Here is a 20,440-nt window from a genome sequence, read left to right as displayed (position 1 = left end):
TCAGTGCAATCTATCCTTCATGCTACTTCCAAGAGGCACCATCATCAATTTTGTGCTGCTGCATACTTACACCCATCATACATTTTTTCATTGTCCTTGGAATAGTCTGCCCCATGCACAGAGGAAAAAGAATAATAAAAAGCAAAAATATAAGCAAGCACTAAGTCCTGGTACTTTAGACATGAAGTACAAACTAGCAGTTTAGTGGAGGAGAAGATTAACCCAAACCAGGATGATGGAGGGAAAACTTCACAGAAGAGGCAGGACTTAATCTGAGTCTTCAAAGATAGGGGGAGTGGCAGGTACAGAATTAGCTTCTGGATCTGATCAGAGTATGTTGTCATCGGTACTGGAGCCTGGAAAAGGGGGAATGTGGGCTGGAGCAGTCAGGGAAGGCATCCTGAAAGAGGTGGGACCAGCCTAGTAAGAGGGAAGCCATTCTCTGTTATTCACTGGTCATCTTCTTAGAAGCCTGACCTTCCCAGCGGCTATTTTTCTTTCTAGATTTTCATGAACAACTTGTGCCTCCAAGATTCCTGGAAAGATTTACCAATAAGAAAGTGAAGAAGGGCTCTAGCATCACCCTCTCAGTGAAAGTGGAAGGTAAAGGAATAAGATGAAATCCCATTTCTATAGCACTGTACAACTTAAAGCTACTTCCCTTCCTACAGCTCTGTGAGGTAGATAGTGTGTTGTCTTTATTTCACAGCTGAGGAAACAAAGTCTTAGAGAGGTTGTATGGCTTTTCTAAGGTCACATAAATCATAATTGACAGTCATACTTATTAGAACTACCCCAAAGTAGAATGGGAAGTCTTGGAGGTGGGTGAAGGCTCTCGACCTCATCTCTGAGATCAAAATTAAAGTGAGATCTGGATAACTGGAATCCTAGAGCCCCCATCAGTATGTTCTTCAGTCTAAAACCATTCTGGTTGCCTTTTTTTGGGATGTGTTCCTGATTATTTGTGTCTTCCCTAAAATATGGTGCCCAGAACTGGACATAGTGCCCTATTTAGGGTCTGACCAGAGCAAAGGACATCAGAACTATCTTTGAGCCTCAGTTTTCTCATCCCTAAAAGGAAGGCACCAATACTTGCATAAGGTTGTCACGAAGAAAGTTTTTCATAAATCATGAAGATCCATGTGGTCCATAGAGCACAGTTCCTACTCATTCATCAACAGACATCTAGTAAGCACCTATTGTATTCATCCTTGAGGAAGGTTCAAAGTTTATACAAGAGAGTTCCTACCCTCAGGGAGTCCACAGTGTTTGACAGAAGGATAAAGTTTGACTGCATGTAGCTGTAAAACATATTTCGTGATAAATGAGTATTCTAGAGAGATATAAAATACTATATATTCCTACCCTATCTGCTTGTAGAGATATATGTTCGTTCTCTCTCTCTCTGTCTGCCTCTCCTTCTCTCTCCTCGCCTCTCCTCTCTCTCTCTCTCTCTTTCTCTCTCTCTGTCCCTCCCTCTCTCTCTCTCCTCCTCCCTTTCTCTCTGCCTCTGTCTATCTCCCTGTCTCTCCCTCCCTCCATCCATCCATCTTTCTCTCTGTCTGTCTGTCTCTCCCTCCCTCCCTTTTTTCTCCTTTCCTCCCTCCCTCTCTGTCTCTCTCTGTCTCTGTCTCCTTCCCCCCCCCCCCCGTCTCTCCCACTTCCTCTGATGTCTCCTGATGCCTCATCATGGCCTGAAAGTGACTTCAAAGAGCTCTTCCAGCAACCTGACAGATCTAACTGGGCCTTCAACAACTCACATTTATTATTAGATGCCTCTTCTGTGCCAGGCACCATGTTCACACTATGAAGATACAAAGAAAACAAAAAAACAGACCCTGCAAGGAGCTTACTGTTTAATGGGAAAGGCAACATACAAACATTATACCCATACAAGACAAATATAGGTTATTGGCTTTGAGGGCAATCTGGAAAGACTTCTTGCTGAGGGTAAGACTTTAGCTGAGAATTCAGGAAAGCCAAGGCCTTCTGATCTTTAAGGGCTTTCCAGGATGAGGTGAAGGGTAGATCCTGTGTCTGTTATTTGAGGCCCGGGCCACTGATTCCTCATTGGAATAGCTATCAAGGGTAAGCTTTCTATAGACCCCTTCTCTCTAAGAGATAGAGCTTAGTATTTTTCTTCCCATTTTACAGAGAAGATGGAGATCCAGAGAATGGCAATAACACACTTAGGATCATAGAGCCAATGAGGATTGGAGTCAGGTCTTCCAACTCCAGGGTTCTTACCACTGTATCCCACAGGCACATAGCAGGCACTCAATAAGGCAACATAGTGCTGTGGACAGAACACTGGGCTTGGAGTCAAGGGACCTGAATTCAAATTCCAACTTGGATACTAGCTACATGACCACGAACAAGGCACTTTACCAATTTTCTTTGGCTTTACTCATCTATAAAATAAAGATGATAATATTTGCCCAGCCTGCATCAAGGGATGTTTTGAAGAATTACTTTGTAAATCTTAAATTGCTCTAGAAACATGAGTTATTACTGTTCATTGAGTTGACTACAAATGTATAAAATATCTGGGGATCCATCTAGCAAAGCACACAAAAGACTTGTATAGATTCAATTACAAAGTGGTCCTTAAAGAAATAAAGAAAAACTCAAGTAGATTAGCACAGTGCTTGGCACATAGTAGGAATTTAATAAATAATTTGTTGACTCTGCCTGTAGTTGAAGGAATATTAAGTGTTCGTGCCTGGGCTGTTCCAATATAATAAAAAATAACACCATTAAAATTAATATACAGTTTTAATGCTATACCACATTATAAAAGAGATAGTTTATAAAACTCAATAAAATAATAAAAATAAAATTAAAGATTCTTTCAGAATTTATTTGACTGTTTGGGGTCAGGGGAATTATTCTTTCACATATCTCCCATAGGGCAGCCCCCTCCAACAGTGAACTGGCTAAAGGAAGAAGCCAATGAAAATGTCCTCTGGATCCAAGCTGACACTCCAGGCTACAAGGTAGCCAGCTCCAACCTTCAGCATAGCCTCATCCTCCTGGACATAGGGAAACAGCATGAGGGTTCCTACACATGCATTGCCACGAATGGGGCTGGGCAGTCCATCTGCTCTGCCACCCTGAAAGTCACAGACGGTGAGTCCAGGCCCCTGGGGCACCCGGAGGGTGTAGGGGTTGGTTCCCAAGCCAGCTCAGATAGCGACAGTCAGGAACAGTAGAGTCGGGGCCATAATTCAAGAGGGATGAGAGAAAGCAGATAACCCCAAGTGAAGCATTGAAGGACAGGGAAACAAGAATGGAAGTTGTGAGAGAAGACCAGCCTTATAGTTCCAAACTGAGAACATATTTTGGAGTCAGTGGACCTGGGTTCAAATCATGGTTCTGAGTAACTGGCCAAGCAAGTAGACCCTTTTGAACCTTAGTTTCCTCATCTATAAAACGAAGTCTGAATCACAGAGTTATCATCAGGTTCAAATGAGATGTCTTCAAAGCCTTCTAAACTGTAAAGCCTTATAAAGTGGCACCTGGTATTATTTTTTTAAACCCTTACCTTCCATCTTAGAATCAATACTATGTATTGGTTCTAAGGCAAAAGAGCAAGAAGCTCTAGGTATTTGGGGTTGTCACACAACTAAAAAGTATCTGGGGTCATATTTGAACCCAGAACCTCCCGTCTCTGGACCTGGCTCCCTATCCACTGAGCCTCCCAGCTATTCCTGACACACTATTCTTATTAAGGCAGGCAGTGAAATTGAGTGTCCCATTCCTAGGCAGCTAAGCTGTTCCTGTGGGATCTCACTGCCCTGAAAAGGATGCCTCAGAAATGGGTTCCACTCCGTGGCTGGCCTGGGGCCAAAGTAATTCCTCATTCTGGGCAATGGAGAAGAGAAAGGGGTTGGCACCCTTATCCCCCTGTCCCTCCCTACGCCCTCCTACAAGGCCGCTCTATTTTAGAGGAGCACACTGGGCACCTACCCTGGGGATGATGCTCTGCCTTGCCCAAGTTACAAAGAGCTCCCATTGGTGGGGTCAAGCTGTACAGCAGCGTTACGCTCGTGCATGCAAAACCTCCATTCACATTTCCTTATCGTGAGAGTTTATGACTGACCGTGAGCCAAACATGAACCAAAAGCTCAAGGTAGCTGCCAGCGGACAATACGTGATCTCAGGTTGTCTTGAGAGAAACTCTTGTTCAAAATAAGAGAGACGACAGTACTGGGCTCCTCTGGGCACGCTCTGCCTAGCACAGTGTCCAGTTCTGGGAGCTGCATTTCGGAAGGATGTTGATACTCTCGTGTGTTCTGAAGAGGGTGACCAAGATGGAGTCGCCCTACAGAGAACAGGAGGGGCCTACCTCTGAGGATTGTTTTGCAGTTAAAATGAGAGACTCTGTAAGGTGCTTGCAAACCTTAAAGGACTATATAAATGCTAGCTATTATTTTTATTTGGGTGAACTAGAGGTGGGGAGAAAATATTTAGCAAGGGCATGACCATTCCCTCCAAGCATCTGGAGGCCATCCTGTACAATAGGGATTTGGTCTGTTTTTCTTAATCCAAGAGGATAGATCCAGGAGCATGCAATGAGTGGAAATAGCAGAGAGACACATATTAGGTCCGTGAAATTAAAACCTTTTGCAACCTGAGTTCCCCCAAAGTGACCTGAGATGCCTTAGATAGTAGTGAATTCCCTCTCAGCAGGTGAAACTTATATGACCTCTTGTAAAGGATGTCATAGAGGGAATTTCTGCTCAGGGATTAGTGGGACTAGATACCCTTCGAAGTCCCTTTGATCTCCAAAATTCTATGTAAAGCTGTAGAAAGTACCCAGAATAGAGCACTAGCATGCAGAAAGTCTTCTCCATGTCTGCTGTGGCCCCTGAGGACCTCTTAGCAATGTTCCCTTCACTCTGTCCAGGACTCAGCTTCTCCATAGATAAGAACTCTTTATGATTTCCTTACAGCTCTGGAGGCAGATGGGGCAGCCAGAGGACAGAAGAAAGTCAAGGAAGCCCTGATTTCAAACCTGCTGCAGGGGTAAGCGACAGCCCCTCTTCCTGATTAGGGACTACGGTCCTATCAGGGGTGGTTCGTCATCCTGGGGAAGCATGATAAATAATTTTGCTTCTACCCTCTTGTCTAAGCTAATTTCTCAAATAGGTAGCCCAGTAGATAGAGCTCTGGACCTAGAGTCAGGAAGACCTGAATTCAAAATTTGTCTCAGATACTTACTACCTGTGTGACCCTGGGCAAGTCACTAAACTGCTATGTGCCTCAGTTTCCTGAACTTTAAAAGGGATAATAATTGCTCCTACCTCCTAAGGTTGTTATGAGAATCAGAGGAAATAATATTTATAAAAGCACAGTGTCTGGCATATAGTAGTAGGTGCTTAATAAGTGCTTATTTCCTTCCTTCCTATAAAAAGAGGAACCTGGACTAGGTGATTCCTAAGACTGCTTTACCATATAGCATATGACATATATTATTTTAATATTATATATTATACATTATAAATATATTGTATATATAGCTATATTCCTAAAATAGGTGGGAGTTCAGGGTACACATCTACATTGTCCTTGTTCATACGTGTATGACTACATAGGCTGTATTATGCATGTGTATTACATGCTACATGAATGTTATAGCTCATAGGTAGAGTCTGGGCATTAGTCACTGTCTAACTTTGGGTCCTTAGGCACATCATCTCCCTTCTCTAGCCCTTAATTTCCTCATTTATAGAATGAGGGGGGATGGACTTAATAGTCTCTCAGGCCCTTTCCAGCCCTGACATTCTCTCTCGTGAGGTCTCTTCTAAGCATGACATTCTTCTCAAGGCTCTTCCACCTCTGACACTCTATACCAGAAGGTCTCTTCTAACAGCCCTTCCATCCCTGACATTCTGGGCTCTGAAGGTTCGTTCCTCTTCTAGCTGACACTCTCTCTACCTCAGACATTCTCTATTCTCTGACTCCTACCATCTGGAGCATTCCGTGGTCTAGGATTCCTTTCAGCACCGACATTCTGTGTTCTAGCTTGTCAGAACCTTTCTGGCTCTACTATTCCATGGTCCGAGGTCCTTCCTGGCCCTGACATTGTGGAGTTCTCTGGCTTTTATTGGGGGTGGGGGATTGTTACAAAGTACACAAATGGGTCCTTACCCAGGAGAATTGGTCCATGATGATGTTTCCAGTTTTCTGTTCCGTGGTTTTCGCTCACTTTCTCTTTATTCTTACAGAGCTGGAGCCAGCTCAGTCCAGACATCAGAAACCACAGGCTTTAACGAGGTTGACCAGGCAAAGAAAGGTAGGAGGAACAGTTGACATCTTTTTAAATTTATTTATTTTTTAAAATATTTTTCCATGGTTACATCATTCATGTTCTCTCCCTCCCCTCTTCCCTCCACCCTCCCGGAGTGGACAAGCAATTCCACTGAGTAATACATATATTATCATATATTGATACCCCTATTTCTATCTGTTGAAATCTCTTATCTGGGATCCCACACAGTTTTCCATTGCTGGGACCAACAGGGTTTGGTCAGTCCATCACCAAGAAATTGCAGGAGCTGTTAGGTGGCTCAACAGATAGAGTGCCAGGACTAGAATTAGGAGGACTTGGGTTCAAATTGGACCTCAGATACATCCTAACTGCATGACCCTGGGCAAGTCACTTAATCCTAATTGCCTAATTTAATGAACATTAAATTGACTCTAAGACAGATGGTAAGGATTTAAAAACAAGTAATAGCAACGATTATGAATAATAGCTAACATTTATATGGTACTTCAAGGTATACTTCATGTATATTATGTCATTTGTTGAGCACCTGTTATAATTATTTAGCAAGAACAATTCAATTTTACTTACTAAGTATCCACTCTTTGCAGGGAACTGTGCAGAGATCTCTGACTATAAAGAGGGAAAATAGGGGGCAGCTGAGTGACTCAGTGGATAGAGAACCAGGCCTAGAGATAAAGGTCCTGGGTTCAAATATGGTCTCAGATATTTCCTAGCTGTGTGATCCTGGGCAAGTCACTTAACCCTAGTTTCCTAGCCTTTACTGTTTTTCTGCCTTGGAACTAATACACAGTATTGATTCTAAGGAGGAAGGTAAGGGTTAAAAAAAGAGGGAAAATAGCATGATCCTTGGGAGTTGAAAATTTCATTGGGTGGAGGAGGGAAAAAGGATGTGATATATGAAAGTAAATATGCTACAAAGTAGAATGTGGTTGGAGAAGAGTGATCTAGACAGAATGGCCTAGGAAACCAGAGCTGGGGGAAGGCATCAGGGAAAGCTCAACAGAGGAGGTAGTGCCTGAAGCTGAGCCTTAAAGGAAGAGAAAGACTAACAGCTAGAGACGAGACACATGGTAGTCTCTTAAATAAATGCTTGTTCAATTAAATTGAGTGAGTTCCTGGCATTTGATGAAAGCCATCTTTATCTACTTCATCATCAAATCCAATGATACTCACCAAACATTCATTAAGTGCTTATAATCTGCTAGACTCTTCAGGGAGATGTAAATCTTTGAGAAGACATTTGGATAAAAATCAATAAAGAGAGAAACAGCTGATATTATTATCAGGGTAGGCTATAGACTACTTTGGACAGAAACAGAAACCAGATCACAAGACTGACACAGAGGAACAATACAGTAGGGAAGGGGAATTTGAGTTATCTGAACATATTCTTTTAGGAGTTCTCACAATAAAAGAGGTTCAGCTAATAATCTCTTGATTTGTCTTAAAAGCAATCTCATTTTTCCAAAAAGAGATGCAACCAAAAAGGAGAAAATTCCATTCTGGATCTATATCTCAACAAGGAGGAAATTAGTTGCAAGAGTCATTGTGATGGGAACCTTGGGAAAGAAGTGACCATTCTATCTCCAAGCTTGTGACATGGGCCACCAAATTTAGGGGGAATACATTTCAGAGATTTCAGAAAAAGGCTAGATAGGCTCTCAAGGACTAGAATTCTACAATTAGCCCAAAAGGAATGGGGAGACTCTGAAGAATAAAATTCTAAAAAACACCAAGAAAAACAGTTCCACTGAAGAGAAAAAGGGGAAGTTGTCTAAAGACAGTGACATGGATGCACAAGGAGCTCATATGACCATTTAGGAGATTGAGTTTGAGCCAGAGCCCTATGAAACATCTCTGACTCTGACTATTCCTTTCTCTTAAAGATCTCAAGTGATGCAGACCTCCAAAGGCAGCCCATTCTGCTCTTGGGCAGCTTTTATTTTCCATTTTTTTTTAACCTTACATTAAGCTGAAATCTACCGCTCTATAACTTCCATCTATTGCTTCTATTTTAAACATCTGGGAACAAACAGAACAAATCTATTCCTAATATCAAATGCTGACCAAGGGACTGATATTGCCATCAGTAACCCCCAAACTTGTGGCTTCATTGAATCTCTTCATTTTGACAGTGCATTCGGATATAGTGCTTTGAAACCTTTAGCTGACATCTCTTTAAAAAAAATGCAACCAATGAATAAAGAAAAATATATGCCATTCCATATAAAGGAAAGTTTTACGTAGTTACCTAGTTTGGATTCCTTAATACAAATAGATTAATAATATCAGTGACTTTTTTCCCCCACCAGAGTAGGGCATTGGGCAGGGTGTGGGATAGTGTTGTCTATCATCCCAGTTCCAGTCACTGGTTACCATAATAGTAAAGTTTTCCTTTGTTCTATGAATGTACATACCTTGAAGTCTTGTCTCTTTTTGCCACTTAAGGGTTCCAGGGTGTATTTTTTTTAAGTTGAATATTTGACAGTCTGGGCTGTTAGGTACAAGGAGCTCTCCTGTCATGTTCACCATAACCATCTCTCCTCTGTCCCCCAGTCCACTGAACCCCACCATTGTGCCTCTGCTTTACAATTGAGTCCTCCTAGAAGTAAAAGGTTCATAGTCCCTGCAACTGATTCCATAAGTGATAAGCAAGCCAACTGAGATAAAATCAAATTGCGTATACACTTGGTCACCACTGGGGCCACAAGGCAGGTGCTAAATAGTTTTTTTTGGGAGGGGCAGTTATACATTATATGTTATATTACATTATATTACATTACATTATATTATATTATAGTATAGTATATATCATAGTATAGTATATATCATAGTATATATGTATAATCACTCAAACCCATTTCCATATTATTCATTTTTGTGAAAGAGTAATCTTTTAACATACTCATATAAATAAGTAATAAATCACATGTTTTCTTCTGGATTTCTACTCTCAAGTTCTTTTTCAAGATGTGGATAGCATTCTTTCTCATAAGTCCCATAGAATTGTCCTGGATCATTGTATTGCTACTAGAAGCAAAGTCTATCATGTTTGATCATCTCACAATGTTTCAGGGACTATGAATAATGTTCTCTTGATTCTTCTTATTTCATTGTGCATTAGTTCATGGAGGTCTTTCCAGTTCTTATAGAAATCCATCATTTCATCATTCCTTATATACACTAGTATTCCATCACTATCATATACCACAATTTGTTCAGTCATTCCCCAACTGAGGGACAACTTCTCATTTTCCTTTTTTTTGCTACCACAAAAAGTGCAGCTATAAATATTTTTGTACAAATAGGTCTTTGCCCAGTTTTTTTTTTATCTCTTTGGGATATAAACCCAGTAGTGGTATTGCTGGATCAAAGGGCATGCATTCTTTTAAATCCCTTTGGGCATGATTCCAAATTGCCCTCCAGAATGGTCAGATGAGTTTGCAACTCCACCAGCAATGCATCAGTATCCCAACTTTGCCACATCACCTCCAATATTTATCATTTTCCATTACTGTCATATTGGCCAGTCTGCTAGGTATAAAGTGGTACTTCAGAGTTGTTTTGATCTGCATTTCTCTAATCAGGAGGGATTTAGAACATTTTTTTCGTGATTATTGATAGTTTTATTTCTTCATCTGAAAACTGGCAGGCTCTAAATAGCGACCACATTGAAACGAATGTGAATTTTTTTTAAACCCTTAATTTCGGTGTATTGTCTCATAGGTGGAAGAGTGGTAAGGGTGGGCAATGGGGGTCAAGTGACTTGCCCAGGGTCACACAGCTGGGAAGTGGCTGAGGCCAGGTTTGAACCTAGGACCTCCTTTCTCTAGGCCTGACTCTCACTCCACTGAGCTACCCAGCTGCCCCACGAATGTGAATTTTATCAAATGTCCAATAGCCATGGCACTTCCCAGTTCAGCCCCATTACTCAGCTCTTGATTCTAAGAGGTGAGGAAAGTGGGGTGGAAGGTTTTTTTTTAAAAAAACATTTATTAATATTCATTTTTAACATGGTTACATGATTCATGCTCCTACTTTCCCCTTCACCACCACCCCCGCACTCCCCACACACACATGGCCGATGCACATTTCCACTGGTTGTAACATGTGTCATTGATCAAGACCTATTTCCATATTATTGATAGTTGCATTGGTGTGGTAGTTTCAAGTCTACATCCCCAATCATGTCCACCTCAACCCATGTGTTCAAGCAGTTGTTTTTCTTCCTCTCCTGCACTTCTTCCTCTGAATGTGGGTAGCGTTCTTTACCATAAATCCCACAGAACTGTCCTGTGTCATTGCTTTCTGCTGGTACAGAAGTCCATTACATTCTATTTTACCATAGTATATCAGTCTCTGTGTACAATGTTCTTCTGGCTCTGCTCCTTTCGCTCTGCATCAGTTCCTGGAGGTCTTTCCAGTTCACATGGAATTCCTCCAATTTATTATTCCTTTGAGCACAATAGTATTCCATCACCAGCATATACCACAGTTTGTTCAGCCATTCCAGTTCTTTGCCACCATGAAAAGCGCAGCTATAAATATTTTCATACAAGTCTGTTTATTTATGATCTCTTTGGGGTACAAACCCAACAATGGTATGGCTGGATCAAAGGGCAGGCATTCTTTTATAGCCCTTTGAGCATAGTTCCAAATTGCCAGCCAGAATGGTTGGATCAGTTCACAACTCCACCAGCAATGCATTAATGTCCCAATTTTGCCACATCCCCTCCAGCATTCATTACTCTCCCCTGCTATCATTTTAGCCAATCTGCTAGGTGTGAGGTGATACCTCAGAGTTGTTTTGATTTGCATTTCTCTAATTATCAGAGATTTAGAACACTTTCTCATGTGCTTATTTTGATACTTTTGATTTCTTTACCTGAAAATTGCCTATTCATGTCTCTTGCCCATTTATCAATTGGGGAATGGCTTGATTTTTTATACAATTGATTTAACTCCTTGTATATTTGAGTAATTAGACCCCTGTCAGAGTTTTTTGTTATAAAGATTTTTTCCCAATTTGTTGTTTCCCTTCTGATTTTGACTACATTGTTTTTGTTTGTACAAAAACTTTTTAGTTTAATATAATCAAAACCATTTAATTTACATTTTGTAATTTTCTCTAACTCTTGCTTGGTTTTAAAATCTTTCCTTTCCCAGAGATCTGACAAGTATACTATTCTGTGTTCACTTAACTTATTTATAGTTTCCCTCTTTATATTCAAGTCATTCATCCATTCTGAATTTATCTTGGTGTAGTGGGGTGGAAGGTTTTTGAAAGGTATTTTTTTTTAATTAGCAAAACATGGGGCCCATTTTTATTTATTATGTACCAGAAAAGCAAATCTGTTGTTGCGAAACTGAAAAGTGGAAAAGGCTGGGGTGATTGATTTTTTGGAATATATTTGTCTGCTGTGCTTCTCACTCTGTAATGTACAATATAATTTGCAACTATAAATTATATATTTAATCTATGTAAATAGGAAATGGGTTTAAATGAAAGGAGAGCTTTTCTATTTTGTAAAGGGAACAAATATCCTTTTATAAATGTCATGAAGAATATCTTGCTCTTTGAAATTTATTAGAATTTTTATAATTCTCATTACAAGGTTTAAAAAAAGCACAAATGCAATGACAGCCTTTCAAACACTTGGGCTTCAGAGAAAATAGGAGGAATCAAAGGCCACTTAGCAGCAGTGCCCTTGAGAAAGAAAGCCAAAAAAGTTGATATAGGATGAAAAAAACATTAAATCAATTGGAGAGTGTTGGAAGTGGAGTCTAGGATGCAAAACTAAAGACAAAGTTAACTTACCTTGGGAGAGATGGTCAAGCAATGGGTAGACGCTGCAGAGAGACCAATTGAAGGTCAGGAAAATACTTCCTAACTATTAGAGCTCTACAAAAGTGGGATGGCTGCCTTGGAAGGGAAGAGATTTTCCCTCCTTCAAACAGAGTCTGGGTGATCAATTATTGGCTATGTTATCATGGGGACAATATAAAGGGGGATTATTCCTTTGGGGTATAGGTTAGACTAGAGAGCTGTTGAGATCCCTTTCAATGCTTAAAAATAATCTGTTATTCTATGAATGATAAGTAGCCTTAAAACTTGAGAAACATTATTCTGCCTGCTCTGATGATCCCCACATTTTTACTCCTTCAGGAGTGCTGTCAGAAGCTCCTGAGGGCCGAGGCCACATTTCCCTTGCTGATGTTGGAACTGAAGAATTCCTCCAGAAGTTGACATCCCAGATCACTGAGATGGTGTCTGCCAAAATCACTCAAGGTGAGCAGACACCTTCTCCCTGAGCTTGCTGATAGAGGCCCAAGAACCTCTTTTCTTAGGAAACAAGGATAGACCTGCTTCCTTTTGTTTACTGAATGAGACCCATGGGTGATAGGATTGGAAGGAATAGTAAAATGGCAGAAAGAGAAATATATTTCCCTTCTATCTGCCTGTTCCCCTGTCTCCCAGGATTGGGCAGAGTTGCTACCTGCCTCACATGGAACCAGACCTCCAAGGTGAATTCACATCACACCGTATATAACTTATAGTCTAGAGAACTGTATAAGGCTGAAACATAAAGCATCAGTTGAGACTTTTCTGTGACACACAGCTATTAATCCCATGTCTTCCTCATGCCAAATTCAGCATTCTATCCACTCTGTCATGCCTCTCAGATTTGTTAATATTTCATGTATATTGATGCATTAATTGGCCTGTTTTCTGTCTCATCATTTGATGTGCTCACTACTAATTCCAGTCATACTTTGTCCTGATTTTGTTTTTTAAGTCACTTTTTGCGTAATTTATTGTCTCAGAACCAATACTTAACATATATAGACCTAATAGTATAACACCTAAATTACCCAAAGGAAAAGTGAATTGAATCAGTGGGAAATATATATAGTAAAACTATAATGGTGGGACATCTTGATGAACTACTTTTCGGGCTAGACAACTCTAACAAAAGATCATGTAAGAACGAAATTAAGAGCCTGAATAGAACTCCAAAAAAATTAGAGATGATAAATTTCTGGGGATTAATGAATTAGAATAGAAAATAATTTATATTCCTCTCAATTGTGTATGACTGCTCTTTTTAAAAATTGGCCATATGTAGGGTTATATTGGGACAAAGACATCAACAAGAATGTATAAAATCATACCAGTCATTGCCAGTAGCATGACGTAGCTTGCTTACCTCTCCCACCTTGCGGAACTCTCCCTTAGCCTTTATATTGTGTACAATTTTTATTCTTATGAAACTCTGGTGTTCCATGCTTTATATCCAAATAGTATCAATGGGAGAATGATGTTAGACACATGGGCTTTTCTGGCAGGAAACAACTTAAAAACACAACTTCCCAAATGAGATAACACCTGTGACAACTACCATTTCTATAGCATTTTCAAGTTTAAAAAGCTTTTCTATCAACAACAACCTTGTGAAGGTTAGATAAAACAAGTCTGATTATCCCTATTCTACAGACTAACAGTTTTACAGACTAATAGCCAGAGATGTTAAGGTGTCCAAGGCAATATCACCTATCTAGCAAATGTCAGAGCTGGGGATTAAATCCAAGTCTCTTGATTACAAGCCCTAAGGATTGATTCATTTATTGCATATATTTCTCCAGCACCCACTATAGTTTTTGGCACATGTTTGTTTAAATGACTTATTACATCACATTTCACCCTTAACCTCCCCTAACCCTCCAAAAAGCCCCTTCTTCCAATGCAATAGGCCTGGGTCTTTGCCTGAAGAATTGCAGGGCAAGAGAAGGAAGGAAGAAAACAAGGAAAGAAGCAAATATTTAATAAATATTCATTATGTGCCAGGCAGTGTACTAAGTGCTAGGGATACAAATAGAAGAAGTCTCTTCCCTTAAGGAACTTGCATTCTAATGGGGGAAGACAACACACAAAAGGGATCAGATAAAAGCATAAGTAGAGGGGGAAAGAAATGAAGGTGCCTAGCTTGAAGATGAAGTCCAGAAGCCAGGATTAGGGCTAGAAAGAGAACAAAGACCAGTGTGAGCCTCTCCAAAAAAAAAAAAAATAGAAATTCCAGGAGGAACTGGCCAGTGGGAGAAGGTTGGGGATGAGCATTCCAGAGGGATATTCCCAGTGGAAAGGCTACTGGGAAATGACATTGAGCAACCTTAGTGCCATTTTCCCCCACCCCAAAACCTTATAGTGACCTATTCCTTCTCTGTATCTTGTTTCAGCCTCTCTCCGGGTCCCTGGAGGGGAGAGTGATGATGAATCCAAGACCCCTTCCCCATCTCCCCGGCATGGCCGGTCCCGACCTTCCTCGAGTGTCCAAGAGTCCTCTTCTGAGTCTGAAGATGGAGATGCCAGAGGGGAGGTATGTCATCTTTGGTGGGGCCAGGTCGTTTGCTGTAGGCCCATTGGTCTCAAAACTGTTTTTGCCTTTTTTATGAAACCCTTCACTTCTGGCTGTTGTCATACCCAATAAAACTCACCTGAGCTCCTTTGGACACTGGCCCTGGCCTGAGACAGCATCAAGAAGTCTGAGTTTTATGAAATCTTGTTTATATGGGAATTAGAATCATCAGATGTAGCACTAGAAGGGAACTTAGAAATTCATCTAGGCCAAATGTCTCACTTTATAGAGGAGAAACTAATGCCCAGAATGGAGATTGAACATGATCATGATTAAGTGACTTGCTAAGTGGCAGAGCTGAGATTAAAATGCAGATCTTCTGGCTCCTAGGTCCATCATTTCCTCTGTTATGGCTAATAAAATTAGTAGGATATCAGCAGTAAGAGGGACCTTAGAATGTAGAGCAGAGGATGTCAGAAAACATAGAATACTAGCATCAGAAGCCACCTTACAGATCATCTGGCCCAACCCACATCATGATGATGATGAGGTTGATGATGGTGTTGGTGGTGGTGATAGTGAGGATGATGGTGGTGGTGGTGGTAATGGTGAGGAAGATGGTGGTGGTGAGGATGGTGATGGTGATGATCATGACCACCATGATGGTGGTGGTGATCATGATCATGATCTGATGTTGATGGTGGTGGTGATGGTGTTGATGGTGATGCTCATGTGAATCTGTCATCTCATTCTGGTCTCACACCAGTGCTGTAAGGTCAGTCCTTTGAGAATTGTTATACCCATTTTATAGGTCTAGAAACTGAGACCCAGGGAAATTGAATGATTTGCCCAGGATCACACAGTGAGTTGGTGGAAGAACTAGGACTCCAACCCAAGCCTTCTGACTTAGGTTTAGAGGTGGGTTCCAGGGTCCTACATCCTGTTCACTCCTTCCCCTGATGTTTCACCTTTCACAGATCTTTGACATCTATATGGTCACAGCCAACTACCTGCCTTTGGGAGCAGATCCAGAGGCCATTACATTAAGGGAAGGCCAGTATGTGGAGGTCCTTGACTCAGCCCATCCACTCAAATGGCTTGTTCGAACTAAGCCCACCAAGTCCAGTCCTTCTCGCCAAGGCTGGGTGTCACCTGCTTACCTGGACAAGAGGCTAAAGGTAAAACTCCCCCAATAGGCCAGTAGGGGATATGGCATGGAGTAGGACAATAAAACCTTCCCAAGCCCAGAGCATAATAGCTATAATTAGTCCTCGTGGATCCCATAGACTGATGGGGGCTAAGATGCATACGTCTATAGCTCTAATATGTGATGAGTACATTTGTGCAGTGCAGACAGAATGCATTGTGTCCCTACTCCATGGAAGACTTCTCTCCAACTTCCTGTCTGAGGCAGCTCTGCCCTAAGCCCTTGGCAAAATTTTCCTTTTGAGGAAATTTATTCTCTGCATCATCCATCCATCCCCTTTTCACTATAGAATTTCTCCCCTCCTGGGGCCCTGCTTCCTTGCCCCCCAGCTACAGTGCCCTACTTTGGCCTGTACTCCTAGGCAGGTCCCTGGCCCCTCCAAAACTCAAGGAAGGTCCAGGATCTCAGACAAAAAACTTATGTTCTCTCATCAGCTTTCACCAGAGTGGGCAGCTGCCGAAGTGCCCGAGTTCCCTGGAGAACCAGTTTCAGAGGACGAATATAAGAAGAGACTAAAGTGAGTAGGGACCAGGCAGGCTTTTGTTGATTGGGGTGTCAGGAAGGAGCCTTCAAGCACTGACTGAGCCTTCTCACCAAGTCATTCATTCACTCAGCTCACTCATTTATTCACTCACTTGCTTCTTGCCTTTTCAGTCTTTCATTCATATCCCGAACTCATTCCTTTACGTACTCATCCATTCACTCATCTACTTTTTATCCTCACTTATTCATTTATTAACCCATTTATTCATGAATGAATGAATGAATAAATGATCAAACACTGAAAAATGTACTAGGTCACTGTGCCAAGCCCAAATATATAAGCAAGATGGTCCCTGCCCTCAAGGAGTTTACATTCTAATGGAGGAAGACAACCTATAAAAGGGAGCTATAAATTGAGAGTCAGGGGTCCAGAAGTGAGATGATCATGGTAGCATGGTTTGTAGATGGCCAGAAGCGATGGGAAGGTCTGGTTCCAGACAAGACAAGACAAAAGCTCATCTATCATTCATACTCATCCTTCATTTGTTCTGGCAAGTGCTTGATGAATAAAATAAACTCAGTAACTCATTCATTCATTCACCTAACCCCATAATCATGGATTCAGCAGGCACTTGCTAGGTTGTGTGAAGGTGTGAAACATGTGGTCCTTGCTCTTGGGGTGTAGTTGAGTAGTTGTGGTTGGCTCAAAAAAATTTTATATACATTAAACCATGAAGAAATAGTTAGAAAGAGGGAGGGAGTTGGTCAAAAGAAGGGAGAGAATTTGGAACTCAAAACTTCAAGAAAATGAATGTTAGAAAATTGCTTTTACATGTGACTAGGGGAAAAAGTAAAATAGAAAAAGCATTTTAAAAAAAAGAAATAGTTACAGAACAATATGGAAGCGAGGGCTTCTTCCTAAAGCACAGGCATGTTTATGAGTGCTAGAAAAACTGAGTATCCCCTTTCTCCTTTCCCACTCCACCTTTACTCAAGCGTCATGTGCCAAGGCTTGTACTTTGAGCTAGAGAGCTAGGAGCCAGGAGAAGAGAGGGGCTCTACTTTGGAGCTTAGAGGGCAGGGAAGGAACAGGGATCTCTACCTTTCCCTCACTCGCTTCCTCCCAACTCTCCATCTGCCCATCACAGTGTTGTCATCCAGGATCTGCTGAGCTCCGAGAAGGACTTTGTCAGTGCCCTGAACTTCGTGCAGACCCACCATCTGCAGCATCTGGAGTCCTGCCCCAGTGTACCTGCCTCTGTGTCCAGCCAGAAACCCATTATCTTCCGGAACATAAGCGACATTGGCCTCTTCCATGCCGAGTAAGTAGCCTTGACCCCCCTCCTCCCCCATACACTTTGAGAGAAGATCCCTCCCGGCTCTGAGTCTGTCTTCAGGCATCTCCCAGAGTCTTGTTCTAGCGTTCCTCTGAGAGTCTCTACTCTAAGGTCCCTCCCAATTGGAACATTCTGTACTTCTTATTTCGTCCATCTGTGTTTTCAAAGGCAGCCAGGCAATGCAAGAAATAGTGTTGGACTTGGAATGAGAAAGACCTAAATTCACTTAGCCCATCTGAGCCTCAGTTTCTTCATCTGTAAAATGGAGACAGTAAAAGCATTCCCATGATGGAGTTGTTGAAGATCAAATGGGATCATCTATATGAGGTTTTTTCCTAGCTTTAAAAGTGAGCCTGTGAAATAAGTTTAGGAGAGGAAAAATGTCCCCCTACTCCCTCCCTATTTCCCTGACATCCCCCAACAAAGGCTTACAGTAGTCAGAAGAACCTCAGAGTGTCCCCCAAAGCTGGCTTGGCACCCTGGATGACTTGCGGAGGCCTGGGCTGAACTGTCTCAGGGACCTCTGGAGGAAAGGAAAAGAGCCCTGCCTTGGCAGGACCAGAGCCTGGACCCAAACCCAGCCGTGCCCCAGACTTTGAGTTGGATGACCCAGCCCAGGGCAAGTGCCCCAACGAGTTGTATCGGGCCATGGTTCTGAGGGAACGACTGGGACTGAGGAAGCCTGTAGGGTGGAGATGACGGAGGGAGGCCAAGGGAGGCCAGGCGCATCTAAGGCCTCCCCTCTCCCCCTCAGGCGCTTTCTCCAGGAGTTACAAAAGTGTGACACAGATGACGACGTAGCCATGTGCTTCATCAAGAACGAAGGAGACTTTGAAAAGTACATCCAGTACCTGGTGGGCCGTGTGCAGGCCGAGTCTGTGGTGGTCAGCAAGGCTGTCCAGGAGTTCTACAAGGTGAGCTGGGCATTCCAGGCCCTCCAGGACAATTCGTACTCTTTTCCCAGGAGAGTGGTTGGGAAGAAAGTGCTTTGTAAATCTTAACACGCTATAGAAATGGCAGGAGAGAGCAGCAGGGTGGCTCGGTGGATCAGCGCCAGGCTGTGCGCTTGTGGAGAGAGAACTGTCCAGAGAGGGTCTGCCCAGGTCGTGCCCTCGGCGTCTGCCCCAGACGCCAGCCGTGTTTTTATTTTTTCAGCAGCAGATGTTGCTCAATAACAGACCCGCTCAGGTCCCACACAGGCGAGAGCATTTCACTCTTCTCCCTGGTAAACCAAATGTCTTCTTGTTCTGGGCAGAAATATTCGGAGGAGAAGCTTTCAGGAGCGGATCCCTCCCAGCCTCCCTTGCCTCCCTTGCAGCACTACCTGGAGAAACCTATCCACCGGATCCAGCAATACCAGACCGTTATCAAGGTGAGTGGGCCAGATTCTCGGGTCTGTGGCCCTCGGGTCCTAGTGGGAGGGACCCTTCCCTGGCCATTGGTGAAAACAGCCTGTGACAGGAGTGGAGAATGCCAGTCCTGAAACCAGGAGACCTTCCCCTCTCTGGGGATTGTTTTCCTCGTCTATAAAATGGGAATAAAGGGGGAGCTGGGTGGCTTTATGGATTGAGACCCAAGCCTGGAGACAGGAGGTCCTGGGTTTAAATGTGGCCTCCGACACTAGTTGTGTGACCCTAGACAAGTCACTTAACCCCCGTTGCCTAGCTCTTCCCATTCTTCTGTCTTGGAACCTCTAATTAGTATTGATTCTAAGTCAGAAGGTAAGAGTTTGAAAAAATAAAATAAATAAAATAGGGCCAATCACCATTGCACCACCTACCTCCCAACTCCATTATAAATTGTGCCGTGAGAAGGAAACATTTTATATGATTCAGGGCATGAAAGAAATGGGAGTTTTTTTTTTGTCATTCTGTGTATAATTTATTGTAGGGAGTTTGGGTAGCTGCTTCCCTGTGAGACAGATGTGGTATTAGCTTTTTTGAATAGAGAAGGAGATGTCACAGCCAGGCTGAATTCCAGCTCTGACCCTTCCTGGTCACTTTTTCTCTCTAAGCCTCATCCTCCCTGGAGTCACTATCTTGCAGGGTAGTGCCTTCAGGACATGCAGGAGACACCCCAGCCCAGAGGATGAAGGGCTAACCTGGAAGCCGGGGGTTCAAGTGCCAGCTTCAATACAAACTGCCCATGTCACTTAACCTGGGGGAATCGCCCAAGCCTCTTTTGGGCCTTGGGGTCAAACTCCCATAGAAATGGGACTCACTAATCTGTCCATAAAGATCCCTACAGGCCACCCACTGACTAAGCTTAAAAATGTAATGCTCTTTATGTGTGACTGCATTTTTATTTTGTGGTTCAATATTTCCCAACTCCATTATAACTTGTGTGTCTGGGGTGTCTGCTCCTGGCCGCTCTCTTAAGAACAAAGGGAAGGTGGCAGAAAAGATGGCAGCCTGGCTTGGTGGAGGGAGTTCCCTCCATCACTGAAATCCCTCATCCAGGCTCCCCCTGAGACCAAGATGAGACAGTTATTCAAGACGAGTCTTGACCCTGCCCTTGGCTGTAACTCACTGATCTGATTCGTTTTCCCGCTTCCAGGATCTGATCCGGAATAAGGCGCGAAATGGTCAGAACTGTGCCCTGCTCGAGCAAGCCTATGCAGTTGTGTCTGCCCTGTCCCAGCGGGCCGAGAACAAGCTCCACGTCTCCCTCATGGAGAACTACCCGGGGACTCTGGAGGCCCTGGGGGAGCCCATTCGCCAGGTGTCTTGGGTTGGGCTGGGCAGGGTGTGGGACCAGCGGCCTA

At 42.7% G+C, this 20,440-nt stretch overlaps 1 protein-coding gene across 1 annotated transcript in view; it reads left to right on the top strand.

Moving 5' to 3' along the window:
- The window catches only part of OBSCN (obscurin, cytoskeletal calmodulin and titin-interacting RhoGEF), a 301,647-nt gene that overhangs the window by 201,335 nt on the left and 79,872 nt on the right, over positions 1-20,440 (top strand). Inside the window, exons 62-73 of the mRNA XM_044676976.1 lie at positions 505-603; positions 2,911-3,119; positions 4,964-5,028; positions 6,231-6,298; positions 12,462-12,584; positions 14,531-14,670; positions 15,627-15,827; positions 16,291-16,373; positions 17,488-17,661; positions 18,431-18,590; positions 18,932-19,048; positions 20,233-20,397. Coding sequence (XP_044532911.1) covers positions 505-603; positions 2,911-3,119; positions 4,964-5,028; positions 6,231-6,298; positions 12,462-12,584; positions 14,531-14,670; positions 15,627-15,827; positions 16,291-16,373; positions 17,488-17,661; positions 18,431-18,590; positions 18,932-19,048; positions 20,233-20,397 — 1,604 coding nt within the window. The remainder of the gene's footprint in view (positions 1-504; positions 604-2,910; positions 3,120-4,963; positions 5,029-6,230; positions 6,299-12,461; positions 12,585-14,530; positions 14,671-15,626; positions 15,828-16,290; positions 16,374-17,487; positions 17,662-18,430; positions 18,591-18,931; positions 19,049-20,232; positions 20,398-20,440) is intronic.

The sequence above is a fragment of the Gracilinanus agilis genome, chromosome 1, assembly GCF_016433145.1.
Source record: "Gracilinanus agilis isolate LMUSP501 chromosome 1, AgileGrace, whole genome shotgun sequence".
Lineage (NCBI taxonomy): Eukaryota > Metazoa > Chordata > Mammalia > Didelphimorphia > Didelphidae > Gracilinanus > Gracilinanus agilis.
Note: the sequence above shows the minus strand (reverse complement) of the source record. Positions and strands in the feature narration are given on the sequence as shown.